Below are 21,024 nucleotides of genomic sequence, written 5' to 3'. Positions count from 1 at the left end.
GATTTCTTATTGAATTTCTGATCTCATGTCGCCACCTTCTGGAGACTTTTAGCACTGCCAGCCGCAATTTTCAACTCGTTTTCATTTCAGTGAAGGAATATGATACTTCTCTCTCTCTCTCTGGATGTTTTAAGACTTAGTGTTTAATGTTGTATCCCCCACACACTTTTTGTACGATAAAAATTATAATATGTGAAGTGATCCTTCATTTGCTGTTTTACAATCAGAATTAAGGAAAACTTCATTCTTTTAATGTTCTTTGTTTAATTTTAGTGATATTGTTCACATTGTGTGTTTAAAGGAGTAAATGCATCTGTCACACGTTTAAATACAATTTTATATTGTAATTGCATTTTTAAAAATCCATAGCTACTGTGTGGCAAACAAGTCAAAGATCGTAAAAAAAAAAAAAGAAAAAAAAAATTATGAGAAAACTATAAAATAATCGCATGGTTTCTGACCAGTGTTTAGAAAGCATAATAAAATAATGACATTTTTTGAAATGTTTAACATTATTTTTTACGTGCACAGCCTGTAAGTATATAAGTGAATAAAACTCTCTCAATTCTTTCAGGGACCCCAGTTTGAAAGCCCCTGGAGCGCCTGAGCAGTTCCTTCTCACCGGTTACAACTGTGACCAAGAACAAAACTTTCCACACGCTTCAGATAGGCCTACTTAAAATCACAAGATCGTGTGAGATTGTTTGAGAGCAATCTTGCGGTACCACCCGCTCTTCATTGGCTGGAGGATGTGAGGAAAGCCCGCAGATGGCGCTCTTCACCAATCGCTCTTTTGTTTTTGTGGTTCGTCACTTCCGGGTGTGAGATGGCGTGACAGCAGTGGGTAAAGAGAGTAAACCTGCTGTTTCGGTAAGATATTACATTTATATGGGTTTAAAACCTTCATGTATTCAAACTGAATGATCATAGTTTGTCTCCACACACACTGGCATCATTTATTGTGTGTCTCTTGTTAATCAGATTCAGATTCAGTCTCACGCAGACTAGAGCCCAACAAAGCCTGAATTTTCATGTAATAATATTTTGATTATCAGTAGATTAACTTGCACAAAATGAAGATTTCTGTGGCATTTAAAAATGATTTGAACATTTTATTTATGCACCGTAAAAAATAAAACAGTAAAATCAAACAGATTATTGAAGTACATTTTACAAGAAAATACTAACGTTATTACTTTTTTTGTTTTATAACATTTTTAATGTTTAATAAAGTGTTACTTGCCGTTCTTTGTAATTACTTGTGAAATTTACTAACAAATTCTGTGTGAAAATTGTTTCTACACCATTTAATTTATTTAGAATCTTACATATATATTCATGCTGCTTGGATTTATTGTGTTTGTGTTTAATAATGTTGTTAGAAAAGGTTAATAAGTAAAGCTGAATAAAAAGGTTGAATTTTTGTGTAATAATATTTTGATTATAGGTAATGTAGATTTGTTGCTCAAAGTTTTGTGGCATTTTAAAATGAATTTTAATTCTCTTTTTATGTATGAAACTTGTATTTATTTATTAAATTAATTTACATTTGGTTTCATTGGTGAGCAGAGGACAATTTTAAATCCTATAAAAAGATAGCTGTATGTAGTGATGATGGTTTGTGTATCGTCAGTTTTGACAGGTGATGGGGGCAGACAGTGGTCCAGGAGCTCCAGCAGCCGTCCCGTGGCGTAAAGTCCTATATGAACGCCAGCCTTTCCCGGACAATTATGTGGACCGACGCTTTCTGGAGGAGCTGCGGCGCAACATCCGAGTGCGTCAGTACCGTTACTGGGCGGTGGTGCGTGAGACGGGGCTCATCGCACAGCAGGTGTCCTGCTTGGCCGTCTTCCTCACATTATGGTCTTATATGGAGCAGGGAGACCTGGTGCCGTCCGCGGTGCTCTGGGTCTGTCTAGGCTGTGCTCTGCTGGGATACGGACTCTACGAGATCCTGGGAGGCTCTTGTGTTCGGGAGCGAACGCGCCTGGCGGACCTACAGAGTGCAACTATCTTCCTGGCGTTTACCTTTGGGTCTTCACCTGTTTTAAAGACTCTAACTGAGTCGGTTAGTACAGATACTGTGTACGCCATGTCAGCTGTGATGCTCCTGGCTCACTTGGTGTCCTTCCCGTATGCTCAGCCCAGTCCGCCGGGCAGTCTTTCCCTCAACGCGGCTCTTTTCGGGTCGGTGTGCCTGGCGTCCCGGCTGCCTGGCGCCTTGCATACCTTCACCATGCTGAGCTGTGCCCTCCTGGTGTTCGCTCTGTGGCCCTGCCTGCTGCACCGCATGCGGGAGAAGGCGGAGTGGAGCTTCCCGTGGGCAGCGGTGCTGGTGTGTCTGGCTGGAGTCGGGGGTCTGGGGAGCCTGTGGCCCGAGTGGGCTCTTCTCCTCTCGCTGGCTCTGTTAACGTTAACTTTAGTCTGTCCACTGTTGCTGGTCCACCTGCAGAGGCACAAGGACAACATCCACGGTCCTTGGGACGAGGCAGAGATTAGAGAGGACCTGTCCCGCTTCTTGAATTGAAAATGCAAGGTTTTCAGACAATTTTAAATGATGCTTTTGATAGACTCCCTTTTGGAGGGGTGATTTTGAGTCTTTTGCACTTTTCTTAAAGAGATAGCTCACCTAAAAAATGAATCATCTGTCATCATTTACTCCTCTTCATGTCATTACAAACCTTGTACGGTTTGCTCTTTTCTGTGGAACATGAAAGAAAATGTTTTGAGGAATATTGATAGCAGTTTTGTTTATCTTTGACTTTCATCGTACAGGTCTTTTGGATTCCGCAGAAGAAAGTCTAAAAGTGTGATTAAATGATGACAGAGGTTTTTTTTTTTGGATATGCTGCGCCTTTAAGCTCAGGGAAGAATAGGAACAGTTACTGGGAAATTTCATTTAATTTTGCCAGTATAAAATAAAACTAAATTATTAAATGTATGAGCCTCAAGAAAATATGTCTAGGTCACATTTAACACAAATTAAAAAGGAAAATAAAGTAAGATTGTTTTTCTTTTGCTTAAAGAAAATGAACCCCTAAAAATAGACTTTCTTAGGGAAATAATATAATTTAGATTTTGTGGTATGATCTAGACATGTTTTGTGATTTTTAAAATCATTTATATGGAAGTAGGGAGTTCTTTTTAACAGTATTTATATATAAATGCATATTCTGGAATTGATTGATTGTGTGTGTGTGTGTGTGTATATATAATATATATATATATATATATATATATATATATATATATATATATATATATATATATACACATATTAGTCTTTTTTTTTTTTTTTTCTCCAGTAGAAGAATTTCTATAAACTGATGTTACAAGCCCTTTTTTATTTCAATGGAGGTGATAGAAAATTTGCAAGGGTCGAAACTGTTCTGGACAAGCTGTTGCCCACAAGATGTCAGTCAGTCCCAGGTATTTCTGCAGCTTTAATTGTTGTTCATGTAGAACGGTATAGCAGCAAGACATTTTTGCCAGTGTTCAATTGATAGAATATAATAAGCCTTTGTTGGCTTTCCTGTAGTATCATTTATAACAGAATAACAGCTTATATAAACAGTCTGTGTGACACTGCAATAAAGTTGCCAAATTAAAGCTTTCTGTGCAGAAAGAGTGTCTTGTAAATTGAATACTTTTTTATATAAATGAATGAAGTTATGTTTGGCAAAATAAGATGTTTTTTTCACATTTTCTGAAAACGAGAGTGCTGCTGGAAATTCTCACTACAATGCTAGGTTATTGTGGGTGGTTCCTTTACAAGCTGCGCGATTTGAGATATAAGTCATGTTTGTAGCACAACCAGTGTGAGAAATTACACGCTGAAGTTTTAAATTTGGGATTAGGGGTTGGTTCAGATAGCAATCACTAACCCGTGAGCAGTTATAACAGTGATGCTTGCTATAGTAAACCCCACTAACTACAGGAAAATGTTTTCTTAAGCACACAGCATTTACAAAATCCCAAAATGCGTTTTATTTAAGCCTGATAAAGAGCTTGCAAACATCAACATATGTACAAAACAGGAACAAACCTCAGCACAGTGCTCAATCTCACCACCAAAAGCAGAATCGGTGAGCAAAAAGACCATCTGGAGATCAGTTTTGCTACACCGAAATCTGTTTTGATAGTTTTTCACTGTGTGCAAGATGTGAATCTTTGCAGTCTTCTTAATGAAAATTCAAGCAGTTCTTGTCGTTGGTGCTTTTTCTCTCACAGGTGGGCATTCGTGTCTCAATGTGGCTGTTGAGTGGGCACCGCCGGTGGCTGTCTCCTGCAACACATTACACATAACCTGAGCTGTCAGAACAGACTGCCATAGGTCACAGCTAATGGAAATAACAACAGTCTCCTATAAACTGCTCTGCTTCAGATGTCTGCATATGTTTACAATTGCCTGCAAATGTGTTTTGTTTTGGGAAAATGAAAGCGAAATGAACACAAATGGCCAGATCAGAACAACAGGACCGAGAAAAACACAAAAATGATTTTCCTTTAGATGGGCTACAAATAAATACCAAACCCTGCTGATTTTTGAGTCATACACAAAAATCTGAACAACAAATAACAAAAGAACTCTTGATGTAAACTCATAATTGTAAAAATATCCAGAATTGTTTTTAAACTCAAACGTGCTTACTAGTTTTTTTTAGTGATACTTTACATTAAGGTTCAATTTGTTACCATTTCTTAATGTATAGTTATCATGAACTAACAATTCACAATACATTTACAGCATTTATTAATTTAGTTTTAATTACTATTATTCATCAAGGATGCATTAAGTTAATCAAAAGTGACAGAAAATACATTTATAATGTCACAAAAGATTTGTTTTAAATAAATACTGTTCTCTTGAATCTAAAAAATAGGTATGAACATTTCCAGAAATACATAAAACGGCTATTAAACAAACTGTTTTCAACACTGATAATAATAAACATTTGTTGAGCAGCAAATTAACATATTAGAATATTTTCTGAAGGCTCATGTGACACTGAAGCCTAAAGTAATGATGCTGAAAATTCAGCTTTGCATCACAGGAATAAATTACATTTTAAAATATATTAAAATAGAAACCAGATATTTTAAACTGTAACAATATTACTGTTTATACAGTATTTGTAATCAAATAACTGCAGCCTTGATGGGCATAAGAGACTTACTTAAAATATATTTTAAAAAATCTTACTGACCCCAGACGGTGTATACACTTTAACAATATACGATAGTATATTTACAAATTAACATTAACCTAGAATAGTAATTGATGTTTGTTTAGTTGTGATACCTACTGCATTAACTAATGCTGACCTTTCCGTAAAGTGTTACAGAATTTTCCAAACTTTAATAGCAGTAATTACTAGCAGTTCTTAAAACGTTCGTGATTTCAGAAAAGTCCCGCCACAAACACACATGATTGGTTAAGCTAATGTTTCTGTGCCGTTCTGGTCAGGATGCTCAAATGAACAGAGCAAAATTTTGACAGCGCCACTCTGACAATGTTTACGTCTCTGCATCTTACGCGCAAATAGAAGTATTGTAGCACTGAAAAAGTGACGTCACCTTTAACTAGGCCCAAAAGAGCTCATTATTGTGCGCTGACCATGTTACAATCACAAGCTACGGTGTCGGGACGTCTTAAATGTGTGTGTGAGTGTGTGTAAGGGGAATATGAGTCCAGCATTCCTGCAGAGTTGGTCCTGGAAAGATCCCTGTGGAGACGCAGGAATCTCACTCTCTAATGGAGCTGGCAGAGGGAGCAGCTCTCTGGGATGGGAAAAAGAAGAGAGTGGCTTTTATTTTTCCTGTGCTGCGGTGAGTGCAGGACTGCGGTTTCACAGAAAGAAAAAGAAAGGATGGAGACGACGGAAAGAAAAGCAAAACAACGCTTGAGGAAACATGCGAGATCTAGCAGCCTGGAAATGCCAGGGGTTTACTGGAAGACAGAAAGAAAGTTAAAAGTACAAGAATGTGTAATTGGAGGAGCGGATGAGGTGCGAGAGAGGAACGTTGCTTGATGAGATGCTGGCGGCGTCTCAGAACTGCCATTTTAGTGCCCAGAAATGCTGCCTAGGTCTTCAGATTCAGTCAGGGCCGCTCTGGTCGGGGTCACGCTGAAGACAACAGCAGGACTGTGAAAAGGTTCAAATGAGTTCTGCAAAAAGTGAAGGAGAAAAAAGACAAGGGGAATGGGGGTGGAAGGAAAGAGAGGGAAAGTTGGAGAGTTGGGATGAGTGATGGTGAGAGGAAATGTGAAAAAGTGAGTGGGAGAGCTAGAGAACGGGGGCGACGGGGGGGGGGGAGAAAAGAGAGAGAGAGAGAAAGCAGGAGAAAAAGGGTGGAGGTCCAAACAGCCCCGTTTCTGAACACAAAGGAAATGAGGCAGAAAAGAAAGGGAAAAATGGGCCAAAAAGTGAAGGTAAGGAATGAGAGAGCGAGAAAAGGAACGATCACAAGGGAAAAACCGAAGAGAGTGTTGAAAGAAGCGAATGCCACTGGAATGGTGAGAAAGGAAAAGATACGGTCAGTTTGTGAATACTGATATGACGGTTTGAACAGGAAGTTGACCGTAACCCTCAGCGCTCATGCTTCTGGTTTGGTTTATTCTTGTTCATATGAAATACAAAACATACCAGATATCCATAAAACACAATAATCAAAGAACTGTAAGAAATGTGAGAAGCCTTCATGTGATTGGACTCTTGACAGTCAAACAAGTCAAGAACTAGAAAGAGAGGAAGAGAATAGGGACTGTCTGCGCTCGAACTGGGGAATCAAATATGAAAAACACATTTTCAACAAGACCTCCACCCATCTCAAGTCATGTGTGAGACTCGCTAATAAACCTCCAGATCATATTCCCCACCAAAATCCACAGAAAAAAATTAGACTTTGTGCAAAAAGGAAACAAAACCCTATTTTTAGCATCAGGATTTGTATGAATTATTACAACTAATTCTCATTACTATAAAGAGAGTTCTAAACAATACATAAAATATTGTAATCATCATAATATAATATCAAATCTTATAATATATAAATATATTAAATTATACATTAAATTATAAAAATATCATTTTAATTAAAAAACTTAAAAAGAAATTCAATTCAAATTCACTGTGAAAACTAATTGTCATTATGTATATTAAATTTAAATGATTTGTTATATAACATTTTTGATATATAAAATTATACTAATAGAAATTTAATACAATATTTAATTTATGTATTACATTTTTAAATAATATTATGCAAATGAAAAAAGAAACAAAATCTCATAGCTGTAATACAATTGAAATCATCCAGACACCATGATTATTGTGTATTAAAATCACTATAAAGGCAGTACAAAAAGTACACAAACACTAGCATGGTGTGTAAATTTACTATATCTTTCTTGGTGTGTGAAATATTCATGATTTTGACATTTCTTGACCATTTGTGTGAGATTTGTCTGCAGTGCATACTTTCACTGCTCCCTGAAAATTTGCATGATTTTTAAAAGCCTTCAAATGTAAATATGCTAGCCTGTATGATTGAGCAATGACATCTGTTCAAGTTAAAGTTTCTTTTTCCTTTACACTCAAGACCATATGTTCATGCTGCGTGGAGACAGCAGTGTCTGTGATCTAGTGCTGTAGTTTTGGGACCAGTGAGCACGTGGTCTCATCTATCATGCATGTGAAGGTAGGTATGCGTATATTTCACGAAGAGTTCTGGTCTCTGAGTGCACCGCTTTGAGACTAATCCTAAACACGGATCCAAGAACAAGCCTTGCTCTCTGGACATGGAAAGTCCTATTAGTCGTGTTCACTATGAGCATAAATCCCAACATTTGGGAAGGACAGCAGAACTAGCGGATCTTAAATTGTTTTTTAACAATCATATGCTGCCATAAAGTCATGCTGGAATGATCATATTTATGAGACGAATGCACATGAACGCCACCACAATGCCATAATTACCAGTGGGAAACTCTACAGCCGGTTGCAGCAAGAAAAACCCTTAGTGATAATAACTTATAATTATAACTAAGGGCTTTCTTAACTTAAGGGGTTTCTGACATTCTGATTTGGGGGTGTGTGAATAAAAAAGGTAATATTGATCATAAGTTATAATTGAAAATGTACAATTTAGTTTAAATACATTCTGATGAATAGAAATAAACCTATGCCAGGAAACATATTGCACATTCAGCCCCGATTATGAGATGACAGGCTTGTGCAACCAAACTAAATTAGTTAAACACAAAGTATACATTTCTGTGTATGCATGACGTAAATTTCATCATCAGCAGAGTATGCACAGCCAGAATTAACAGTCAAAAAAGATACAGATGACAAAGAGTTACAACGAACTGCTGGAGATGGCAACAACAATAGACGGCCGTGTTGATGACTGCTTATGGGAGGGAGTTCAGAGATACTCACAACTCTGATTTAAACTAGTACAGAGACATTTTTAATCTCTCGTAACTTCTCAACAAAGGATAAAACTTTTTAGTGTGTTCGTGTTGAGCACCTGTGTTTGTGCACACTATCAAAGGGATCGTTCACCCAAAAATGAAGATTTTGCTATTAATTACTCACCGTCATGTTGTTCCAAACACGTACAACTTTAGTTTATCTTCAGAACACAAATTCAGATATTTTTGATGAAATCCGAGAGCTTTTGACCCTGCATACACTGTAAAAAGTGATAAGTTGACTTAACTTTGCCTTAAAATTAAGTAAATAATAATTTAAAAAAATAATTCAAGTGAATTGTCAAGTTCACTTAACTTTTTTTTATTTATTATTATTTACTTAATAATTTTAAGGCAACGGGTTTCCTCAATTTTTTTAAGTTAAGTCAACTTTTTACAGTGTAGACAGCAACGCAACTGACACGTTCAAGGCCCAGAAAGGTAGTAAAGACATTGTTAAAATAGTCCATGTGACATCAGTGGTTCAACTCTAATTTTTATGAAGCTAAAAGAACACTTTTTGTGCAAACAAAAAATGTATTCAACTTTTTCTTCTCTTCCGTATCAGTCTTCGACGTGCATTCATGACAGTTCCACAATGCATGCCTAAGCATTCCTCTGATGGCAAACAAGGCGCAGTGCATGCGTCATGGTATTCTCGTGAATGCATGGCGAAGACTTACACAGAACTGTTGAATAAAGTCGTTATTTTTGTTTTCTTTGCATACAAAAAGTATTCTCGTAGCTTCATAAAATTACGGTTGAACCACTGATGTCGCAAGGACTATTTTAACAATGTCCTCGCTACCTTTCTGGGCCTTGAACGTGGTAGTTGCATTGCTGTCTATGCACAGGGTCAGAAAACTATCAGATTTCGTCAAAAATATCCTAATTTGTGTTCCAAAGATGAACAAAGGTCTTACGGGTTTGGAACGACATGAGGGTGAGTAATTAATCACTGAATTTTCATTTTTGGGTGAACTATCCCTTTAAATGGAGTAGCCTATACTTTGAAAGGCTATGCATTCAGCTGTACACCAAGCGAATGAGTCAAAACTGAGGTATACTTTGGGCTTTACAATCTTTTGCTCTTTATTTTGCATTAAACGTCAAAAGTTTCTGTGGTCCGATGAGGAAATATGGCACATTTCAAATCATATACTTCCATGGGGACCTATGCCTGCCAAGGAACTGCCGTTGAGATGGATAGGAATGCTAACGGATAGATTTCTCTCTGTATTAAGGTGCAGTCACATTTACCGCTGCTTGGCAAAATTTTGTGGGTAAAATCCAGTCAGTCTTAGGAATCTTGGGGGGGGGAGTTCCCCATGAAGATTTTGCTCATGTTAAAGCTGGTCAAATCACATTGAACGACTAAAAGCTGCTTGGTTTGAAAGTAATTTCTGTGTGAGCAGTGCCTCGTATGATGCTTTTCCACTGCGTGGTACGACTCGGCACGGCACGGCTCGGTTCGGTTCGCGTTTCCACTGCAGTTTAGTACCGCTTTAGAGTTGGGCGGCATTATTCACATGTCGTTATAGTTGCGCCGCCTCTACTGCCGTGACTCCAGAAAAACTTTTTCATTCCGCGTCGCTCCATCAAGCTCTCGCTGGATCTGCTCATCAGCTGTCAATGAGAGGAACGTCTGTACTTCCTCAACAGACAGCAAAAAAGGTGCACTCATTCAAAACAGTTGCGTTCGATCCTTCGCTGGCTGCTGATTTAAATCTAGCGAGTCTGTTGTGTCTCCTGTTGCAAGTTCAATGACACAGACAGTGACTCTTTTCTCAGAGTTTACACGTCACGTTCTGGTAATGGTACGGTTCGCTTGGAACCTCAACCGAGGTAGTACTGAAAAAAGTACCAGGTACCAGGTACTGTACCCAGTGGAAAACCCCCCAAAAGTGAACCGTACCGTGCCGTACCATGCAGTGGAATAGCACCAATACTGTACACCACACAATGGACCTTTGATGCAAACAAAATTTTGCAGCCACACTTTAGTTTGGAGACCATTTCTCAGTATTAACTAATAATTCACTATGATTTTTGCCTCAATTTCCTGCTTATTAATAGTTAGTAAGGTAGTTGCTAAGTTTAGGTATGCGGTAGGATTAAGGTATCTAAAATATGGTCAAGCAGAATAAGGCATTAATATATGCTTCACAAGTACTAATAAACAGCCAATATGCTAGTAATATGCATGCTAATAAGCAACAAGTTAACAGTGAAAATTGGTCCATAAACTAAAGTGTCACCAATAACACTAAGGTGACCACACCTTTATAGACCTCCTTGGTTCATAAGTAGTTTGCAACACCATGGATTCACGGAAGATGGAACCTGGGAAAGGGGAAACCACAAGTCCACCACAGCTTTCAAGCTTGGAAAACTGTTGAAATACTGTTTAAAAATGCGGTGAAGTTACGGGTCACTGGGTTCGTTTCAAATATCCAGTCTATTTCAGTGCTGACGCACCTGATTCAAGCCCTCTAGTCACTGGGTACTTTATTAATCGAAAGTTTATTCAGCTGTGTTGTTAATGGAGGTTTCTACACTTTCCTACAGTAGATAAACATCATTTGATGAATCATGTTGTGCAGAAATTAGGTTTGTTGAAATGGAACAAGCCATGGTGTGACGCTGCTAGTGTGCCATCAGGACAAATGGGTTAATGGGTGAATTTTTACCTGGGAACACCAGGAGGGACTCGTTTGGGGCGGCTGGTAGTGTTGGTGGTGTCCGTGCTGTTGGAGACCGGTGGTGCAGGAGCGTCCAAGCGAACTGGTAACGAAGGAGCAGGCGGAGCAGGATGCTTTTTAGGGACACTATAACCTGGAGGAGACCTGAGAGAGAAAGAGAATGAGGGGTGCATTAGCTGTTTGGGTGGGCCTTAACATTTCCATTACCAGTTATTTTTATTTGCAGTCACTTGTGGTAATAATCAATAATTTTGATTTAGAATGATTCACTAAGAAATTATTCTGACTGACGTGAACTGGTTCAACGATTCATTGAAAAGAGCCGCCCCCAAAGAACGACTCACTTGCATCTGACAACACTCTACATAACGGTATGTAGCCAAAATAAATCTATTTTCCATGATTTTTAATTTTATTAATCTTAATCAGTTTTTCCTAGTCCTGGAAAACACCAGAAATTTCCAAAAATCCTTGTGATTCAGTCCATGTGAGTGCCAACGGCCCACCATAAATTATGTGTCGGAGTACAGATTCAATTCTAAGGTCAAGTAAAGAACAGCACTGCTGGATGAGGTGGAGTGATTATGGAGACACCTTGAACAGGAAGTGGAGATGCGAGGTACCTTCGGTGTAGCGAGCCACTATGGAGCCAAGAGTTATCTACTGGTGGTGGCAACGGGGTGGAGATGGTAGAGGTGGAGATGTCAGTGATTATGTTTAGTGCCTCCTTCAGGGCGGCGTGGGTGCGCAGCACCTCCTCTCTGCGCAGGGCCTGTTCAGGAGACTCATCCATCAGAGAGTACTGATCTCCTGAGGAGTACAACTGAGCCAGCAACTCAGAGTGGATAAACTCCTCTACCTATGGGTGGAGAACATAGTTTCCACATAAAAAAAGGAACAGGACTTGAAGTTATATACAGTTAGATGATGACACAGTCATATTCGTAGCCTAAAAAGCTATTTTACTCTGCATTAGGATGGTCTGTCCCTCTTTCAATGTGGCTACAATGTTAAGATCACATGACTAGCCGAATAGTGAACTACTCACACATCATCCACACAAATATGTGTAAACCAAGTTATTGCTATATCAATAGCTATAGCAATAACTACAGTGGCACAGTAGTGCAAAACACAATGGAATCTCCACAACATAACAAAATCACTGCAACACAACGCATAGGACTAATTTCGTTGTGTTGTGGCTTGTTTCTGTTGTGTTGCAGCTTGTTCCGTTGTGCTATTAAAATTTATAAATTTAAAAGTCAGTATAAAACCACAGTGAAACTATTCTGGAATTGATTTTGAAACATAAATGAATTAGGCCGAAAAGATGGTAAAAAGAATTACACTGAAAACTGACCAGAAAATTTTCCATGGTGTCAAAACAAAAATATTTAGAAATATGCCAATATATTTGCACAATACTGCATTAAAACATGATTTTCTTGCTGAGCAGAAGTCTGGGAATTACACATTTTCATACTAACCCAACCTAGATTTTAAGTACTATTTCTTTAACAATTCAAGTACAAAACAGTTCTCAAATATCTAAATATATTATAGAAGTATTTACTTTAAACGTATAAATTACTATACTTAGATATTTGAATGATTTAATAATTTATAGTGTATGGAAGTATAATATTTTTGGAAGTATATCTTGAGGTATACTTACTATAAAGCTTTAAATTTGTACAGTAAATTGGTTGCCAAGATTGATAAATAATATGTGACCCTGGACCACAAAACCAGTCTTAAGTGTCAATTTTTCGAAATTGAGATTTCTACATCATCTGAAAGCTGAATAAATAAGCTTTCCATTGATGTATGGTTTGTTAGGATCGAACAATATTTGGTCGAGATACAACTATTTGAAAATCTGGAATCTGAGGGTGCAAAAAAATCTAAATATTGAGAAAATCATCTTTAAAGTTGTCCAAATGAATTCTTAACAATGTATATTACTAATCAAAAACGATGTTTTGATATATTTACAGTAGTACATTTTCAAAATATCTTCATGGAATATGATTTTTGGCATAAAAGAAAAATCTATAATTTTGACCCATACACTGTATTTTTGGCTATTGCTACAAATATACCCCAGCGACTTAAGACTTAAGTTTTGTGGTCCAGGGTCACATATAATAATGTAATAAATACTGTAAATAAAATACTAATGTAAAACAAATGTCCCTGCTGGGGAAACCTAATGTTAACATGATATGGTTTATTTTTATATAATATAAATGTATGAATGAATACATATCTCTGCATCTTACATAAAAAAAAAAAAAAAAGTTTTACTGGTTTGATTTTTTTTCTTTTTTATTACATTGTTGATGACAAGGTGCATGATGGTCTTGGGCATCAGGTCTCGGATGCTTTTGTAGACAATGCTCATGTACGAGTCAACCAGGTTGCGGATGGTCTCGACCTGACGCTCTAGCTGAGGGTCCATGGAGAAGCTCTCCGCCTGGTTTGAACCCTCTCCATCTACCTGACCAATCAGAAAAAAGACAGAGGAAGATGTGGGCAAACCTGGATAGGAAATGTACTATCAATATTGAGGGATGACAAAGATGTTTCAGAGGGCAATGAGTGCACATACATAAAGTGAACCAAGCTGGAAAAGAGATGTTTGGGGGACGAGAAGCAAGGAAAAAACGAGTTTTACTTCAGTGAGTGTCGGAGGGGGTGTGGTAGACTTCTGTCAGAGCGAATTATGGGGAACCCTGACAGAACTGTGACATCACTCAACATGTTGCTCCAAAGCATACATAAAGACAGAAAGAAGGGGATGGAGGGGTGCGTGAAGAAAAAAAGGCAAGGGAGCTGATTAGAAACAGAGCTCAAAGCCCCCTCCTTCGCTGATCCTCCATGGTGTGACACAAGAGCTGAGGAATGCAGCAGAGCTCCTGACCCCAGAGCACAGCCACCATGAAGCCTGCAGCCGCAGAGTCAAACACACACATAGAAACGCTACAGGAGCGAGAGTTATCCACAGTTATAAGAAGGCCTAGATGGAATCGGTGGACTTTTTATGCACTTATTTTAGGGCAAAAAAGCTGTAGAATCGTGTGCAGTAAAATATGAAATGTGTTAAACATTTATGAGCACAAGGTGCTCCAGTTCTGCAGGAATCTGTGGAGGTTTCTGCAAACGCTCCCTGTGCGTAGATTCCATGTGGGCCTCGTTATTATGTGAATGTATAATATCTTTATGTTTCTTAGAACACTGCAGCTTGTGAAGACTGGTGCACATTAAAAAATAAAATGGTTTCAATGGTTCTTTGAAGTGCTTAAAGAGATTTTTCACCCAAAATTGAAAATTCGGTCATCATTTACTCATCATGTTCAAAACCCGTACTTTTGGGTTCATCTTTGAAACACAAATGAAGATATTCTTGTTCCTATCCTGAAAATTCATTCCACCACAACTCTGATGCTTCACAAAGTTCCTAAATACACCGTGAAAGTAATTCATATGAATCGTGCAGTTTAATCCAATAGACATGATCGCTTTATACAGTATGATGAACAGATTTAATTTAGGCTTTTATTCACACATAAACTTTTATCAACACACATACATAAAGACCATCAAATATGAACAATGAACACTCAAACATGCAAGTACAGCTACTATTTACCATATTTTATGTTCTCTATCTTTAGAGGACTTGGATTAAACCACTAAATTCATATGGATTCCTTTTACCATTAACTTTTTGAATCAGCAAAGTTTTGGTGGAATGGATTTTAAATGAAAGTACAGAAATCTCTCAGGTTTCATTAAAAATATCTTTATCTTTTGAAGATTAATGAAAATTTCATTGGTTTGGAATGACATGAGGGTGAGTAAATGATGACAGATTTTTCATTTCTGGGTAAACTATCCCTTTAAGTTTCAGTAAAGTTGGTCATTTGATTCTTTGGAGACGAATCAAAAAGTTGAATAAAGTTGGCAAAGTTGATACTTTTTTATAGGTTCTTCACTCAAAAATGAACATTCTGTCATCATTTAGATCCTCATGTTGTTCCAAACCACTGTGGTTTTCTTTCTTCTATAGAACATAAAAGAAGACTTTAGGCATAATGTTCATGCTGCTCTTTTACATGCAATAAAAATGAATGAGAACATGTGCAAAAAAGAACAAAAAAGCATCAAAAAAGTGCTCCATGAGTTGTGCGTTATAGTTCAAGTCTATATTTCAAGTCTATATGAAACCATAAGACTTGTGCGAGGAACAGACTAAAATCATTATCATTTGCTAGAATCTTATATTCATATCTCGGAACCAGTCATTTTGAAATTTGAATATGTGGAAATGCAAATTATGTTTGAGAGCTATGGTGCAAAAAAAAAGTGAAGACCTGCACCCAAAATTTCATATACTGTCTAAGTAGTTACTAAATTTGATAAGAAACAAATTTCATTGAATATATCATTGATAGTAAAGTGTCCATCAGATGTGCACTTCAGAATCTCACCAAAAGCAGTAGGCCAGGTACTATTCACCTACTGTTTTATAAATACTACAAATTCATACATATTACTCACTTCACATACTTTTTTTCATCTATATAGTAGGGAAGTAGGCATATTTGGACTTACGTTATGTGGACTACTTCTATGGTGCTTTTTTTGTAGTGTTTTTGGTCTGTTCTGCCTTGATTGTATGAAAAAGGGAAGAGTGAATTTTCTTCAGAATGTCTCCTTTTATGTTCCACAGAAGAAAGGAACTCAATGGTTGATAAAAATCGGGCATTTTTGAACTATTCTTTTACAGCACCAGCACATGTTGTTGGTTTTGTAAAGAAGTAGGGAATAAAAGTTCTGAGTGGAGCTTATAAATATCCACATGGCATCCGGCTATAAAGCCCTTTTTGGCTTAAACTGTAACCTTTATTTTGAAGTTTTAGGCCGCAGGGTTTAGCGTACAGGTACAGAAGTCAGTGGGTTCCTGTGCTTACTGTGGTTTTCTCTGGGTAAACCCCAGCTCGCAGCAGAGAGGCCTTCCAGCTGTCCACCTCGTCCTGAGTGTCGCAGGCCAACTCCAGATGCCTGTAGTCCTTATACACGTTCCTAAGGCGAAAATAATCTGTCTTTAGCCGGTTCCCATGGCAGCACATACACTCTCGCACAAACAAGTGCGGCAAAAACCCTTTCTCACTCGTACATATCATCTGTCCAAAACCACAAACCCCAGACCACCCCTTCAGCCCAGTCTGACGTGAATATCCATTCACTCTCTCCGATCTGATTCTAATCTCTTTTTTTTCCCAGATTTTATCCTCCCTCACCTCACTTTTTATCCATCGTTCCTATTCCCATCTATTGTCTCATATCTTTTTACCCAGTCTCTCTCCCCCTCTTTTTTTCTCGCTCAGAGAGAGGCAGGAATCTGGAGCCCGTCTCTCTCCATCTGTTCCACATTCCTCCTAATTATTCTGTTGTTCCTCTCCTCCTTTTGTTTCCCTCTCATTTCTCTCTCTTTTTGTGGCTATTGTTTCTCTTTGTTGTGCCTGTGGGGTAAGAGGCTTAAAGTATAATGTACAATGTGTTTTTGATTTAGTCTACGGCTGATAAGAACATGGCTACAGGAACGTGACCTGAGACCGGGGTCAAGTCGGACACACGCACACACTGAAACAAACCACACACCAAAGCAACCACATTCTCACATGCTTCGATCTCATAAAACTCAGCTACAAAACACTGTTTTTACAAGCGCAGATATGACTCAGTGCTACTAATTGCTGTAACTGAGAAATAATTTCTTGTAGTCGCTTGCGTAAGGACTTAGTTTGAAAGTTTACGTATATGACTGCACACGTCAAGCGATACACTGATCCAAGCGTCCAAACATCATTTGCTTTGCAGACCCTCCTAATACGGTGTAATGTGTGGAATATTGTTTTGTGGTTAAACGATTCATAATTCATTGGTAGTTCATGATATTTATGACAGGATAACTGCGGTGCTTGTGAATGTAATGAACTTTACTTGCCATTCCAAAACCACAAAGTACGGCTCTGACTTTTAAAAGGATTTAGACTCAAAAACGGAGTATGCACAAAATAAAAAAAAAACAATCTGTGTGCATCCAAAAATAATATTTGGCTATGTTTCTGGGGCTTATTATGGATTATTTATTTTTTATTTTTTTCAAACTGAAGCTTAGATCTTGTCCCAAAGTCTTAGATACATGCAATCTCAGTATTAATAATTTACTCTTTTAGGCCTGGTTTCATAGAGAGGACTTAGGTTAAGCTAGGATTAGGCAATAGGTCAATTAGGACATTTAAGTAGTTTTTATAAATGTGCCTTAGAATAAAACATTACTGGTGTGCATCTTGAGACAAAACAAAGGCACTGACATATTTTAAGATCAGTCAGTGCAAGTTTCTTTCAGTTGAAACAGCTCAGATTTACATTTTAGTCTAGGACTAGGCTTAAGCCTTGTCTGTGAAACCGGGGGATAGTCTTTTTTAATTAGCTTTGATTTTTATATTTTTAGTTTTCAATTTTAATTTTTGTTTATGTTTTAGTCATTTAGTTATTTTTTGTCACTTCTACTGTTTTTTTTTTTTTTTTATAAAAGCTTTAAGTTTTCTTTTTAATTTTAGTTTAAGTTTTAGGAATTTTGCCATGTGCTTTTCTGATTTTTATTCATTTTAATATTTCTATTTAATTTTAGTCATTATTTATATTGATATAGTTTTAGCTGTAGTAATTTAAATACTTCAAACTTTTATTTCAGCAGGTTGCCAAGTCCATTTTTTTTAATTTTTTTTTTTAGCTTTTTAGTATAAGTTGTCTGGGGAGAGGTTTCCTTTGTAAATGCATTACTGTAAAAACTAATTTTGTTTGTTTTTACAAACTGATGAGCGGGTCGTAATTATTGTCTGCAGTAATCGTTACAATGTTTCAGATGTCATGGCTTATGTTAAATCCAAAACTTTCCTTTAATCACAGTCCTGAGTGAGTCCAGAACCACACATAACTACTTGTCATCATATATGAACCTGGATGTAATGCACACTGATGCAAACACAGACAAAAAAGTGGAAGAAAATGCTCTCTGCTTTTTCATGAACATTTTTCACAGCTGTGACAAAACGACATCTACCTCCTGACATCACCGGTCGCTCTGACACTAGGGAGTTGGTGGGTGTGAAGGGCACAGTATGAATCACTAGATCATTAAAGTGTGTGTGTGTGTGTGTATAAGAGAGCAAGAGAGAAAAAAAGGGGATTTTTCGGAGTGCTGGGTGGTATGTTTCTGCTGGTGAGTGGGAATGAGTGTGGAGTTTATGAAAGCTTGAATATCTTTATACAGAGTGCTTGAAATGATGGATGCATGTGTGTGTATGAGTGTGTGTGGAGTGTGTGAGAGCATCTGATTGATTGTGGAGCAGCCTTGGGTGTGTTTACAATAGTCTGCCATGCCTCTCTCACTGTCAAAGCTGTGTGTGTGTGTGTGTGTGTGTGTGTGCGTTCACCGCAGCATACCAACATCTCTCCAATTAAGCAGCTAATCAATCCCAGACACACCCGCACTTGAAAACGAAAGAGGCTGCGTTTCTAGAGACAGAATGTCAGAGACAGAGAGAAAAAGAGAGCAGGGAGGGACACTGAAGTAGAGACTGGCCAGGAATGTGCCAGAAGTGTGTCCTACTGCACCCCCTGTTCCTGTCGTGCTCTCTGTGAAGTATTACTGTGAAGGTAGAGTGTGTTTATGCTAGAAAGTATAAAGGAGTGCATGTGAAATGGAGTTATATGTCCCTGTTGAAGGGTATGTGGATGTGTGAGTAAGTGTGTGTGTACTGTGACCACCAGATGTGACTCCACTGCACTCCACAATTTTGGCTACGATTTTGCCCTCTGAGACAAGATTTCTTTCATTGAAAGGCAAAATCAACAGTCTTGGATTGGTTGTGTGACATGTTCACTGATGGCCCATTAATTGCCTTTGCAGTGAATCTTAGCCCTCTGACAATGTCAAACACAATTACCATAAAGAATAAAATGATCTTGACTACTGTTTAAAAGTTTGGAGTCAGTAAAAAAGATTTAATAAGAAACACTTTTATTCACGAGGATGCATTAAATTTATCAAAAGTGACCGTAATGACATTAAAGGAATAGTTCACCCAAAATGAAAATTTTGTCATTTACTCACCCTCACTCATTCCAAACCTGTATGAGTTTCTTTCTTATGTTGAACACAAAAGAAGATATTTTGAAGAATTTTGAAGAACCAAATAGTTGTTGGTCACCATTGACTTCCATAGCAGGGAAAGAAATACTATGGAAGTCAATGGGGATCATCAACTGTTTGAATACCAGCATTCTTCAAAATATCTTCTTTCATGTTTAACATAAGAAAGAAAATCATATCGATTTTTTAACAACATCAGGGTGAGTACATGATGACAAAATTTTAATTTTTGTGTGAACTATCTTTAAAAAATTTAGGACCAGTGAGATTTCACCATGGGGCGGGCTATCCAGAAATAGCATCCAAGTTACTGACAAAATGTCCTATCACTCATCACATTTGAATAGAGCATCAACTCTTTTTATCAAGACATCAAGACTTTTTATCAAACATTTATCAAGCCTGGTTAAGACACGGGGTTACAGACCTGAAATTCTGGAAAACCCTCCATGCAAGTAGCCAGGAGCTCAGAGAACAAATTGCACCAGAAAATAAAAATACACAGAGGATAAAAGTCTGGTTGTGGCACTGAGAAATATATTAAAAGAGGAGAAGAAAGATCTAACTTGATTAATAGTCCAGATGTTGTAGAATGGAATGCGTGTGTGTGTGTGTGTGTGTGAGAGAGCGAGAGAGAGAGAGAGAGAGAGAGAATAAATATCAAATTCTATTCTAAAATACCTCTAATAGAATAACTCTAAAATAATAACTTTTCTACATTTCCTATTGCCATGATGCTGGGATGTTGTTTCTCCTTGTCTATTGGATTTTTGGTTACACTTTATTTTGATAGTCCACTTTAGACATTCTGCTAACTATAGTAACTTTGTAACTACATGTCAACTACATGTCTACTAACTCTCAGTAGGGTAGGTTTAGCGTTAGTAGAATAAGTTGACATATACTTGCAAAGTTTCTCATACTCAGTATGTTGTGGGCCCATCAAAATAAAGTGTTAGAAGATATTAAGCAGACAGTCTACTAATAATCTAATGACTGCTAGTTGACATGTAGTTGCAAAGTTACATGCTGTTAGTAGAATGTCTAAAGTGGACAATCAAAATAAAGCGTTACCGGATTTTTCACTCATTTCACCATCCACTAGAACAGGGGGGCACATAATTTAAATATGCTTTAGGTCAGTGGTTCTCAACTAGTGGGCGCGAGATAACTTAAAACTAAAATATAATAAATTCACTAATTTTATGATTAATATGATAAATAATTTAAAAATATATATAAATAAATAACAGCACCACCTCTCTACGTATTCTGTGATATTCTGTGTTTTGGAGCAGCTCAAGTTTCTCATTGTTCTGTGTGAAATACAGATTGAACGGTGGCTCAAAACCGCTGTGTGAGTATATGATACACAAACTACAGCTCTTGGATGGATAAATCAAGCCAGGGTCACATTAGTAAAGTTTTAATGGGTGATGATTATAATCAAGGTAAAGACGATTATAGTGACATACAGGAGTTGTACATTAGGCACGTGTCCGTTATTATTGATGCTCAAATGAACTGTGTATGTGCGCTCTTGACGCACTGATCACTGTAACATCATATTTCTGCTTGAACACAGTTCAGTATATTCACATAGTTGAATACAG

At 37.5% G+C, this 21,024-nt stretch overlaps 2 protein-coding genes across 4 annotated transcripts in view; one reads left to right on the top strand and one right to left on the bottom strand.

The window, feature by feature from the left end:
* Positions 1-520: 520 nt before the first annotated feature.
* On the top strand, positions 521-3,223 carry pigc (phosphatidylinositol glycan anchor biosynthesis, class C). Its single transcript, XM_058755506.1, has 2 exons — positions 521-870; positions 1,634-3,223. The coding sequence occupies exon 2, from the start codon at positions 1,646-1,648 to the stop codon at positions 2,525-2,527; it is 882 nt and encodes a 293-aa protein (XP_058611489.1). The 5' UTR covers positions 521-870; positions 1,634-1,645; the 3' UTR covers positions 2,528-3,223.
* A 62-nt stretch (positions 3,224-3,285) lies between these two features.
* The window catches only part of dnm3a (dynamin 3a), a 41,855-nt gene continuing 24,116 nt past the window's right edge, over positions 3,286-21,024 (bottom strand). For all 3 annotated transcript variants that reach the window (XM_058755501.1, XM_058755504.1, XM_058755500.1), the window contains 5 exons: positions 16,161-16,272; positions 13,520-13,684; positions 11,805-12,040; positions 11,170-11,325; positions 3,286-4,285 (listed from right to left, as the gene is read on the bottom strand). In XM_058755501.1, the coding sequence (XP_058611484.1) occupies positions 4,246-4,285; positions 11,170-11,325; positions 11,805-12,040; positions 13,520-13,684; positions 16,161-16,272 (709 nt within the window). In that variant the 3' untranslated portion in view covers positions 3,286-4,245. The remainder of the gene's footprint in view (positions 4,286-11,169; positions 11,326-11,804; positions 12,041-13,519; positions 13,685-16,160; positions 16,273-21,024) is intronic.

The sequence above is a fragment of the Onychostoma macrolepis genome, chromosome 20 (assembly GCF_012432095.1).
Source record: "Onychostoma macrolepis isolate SWU-2019 chromosome 20, ASM1243209v1, whole genome shotgun sequence".
In the NCBI taxonomy this organism is placed as follows: Eukaryota; Metazoa; Chordata; class Actinopteri; order Cypriniformes; family Cyprinidae; genus Onychostoma; species Onychostoma macrolepis.
Note: the sequence above shows the minus strand (reverse complement) of the source record. Positions and strands in the feature narration are given on the sequence as shown.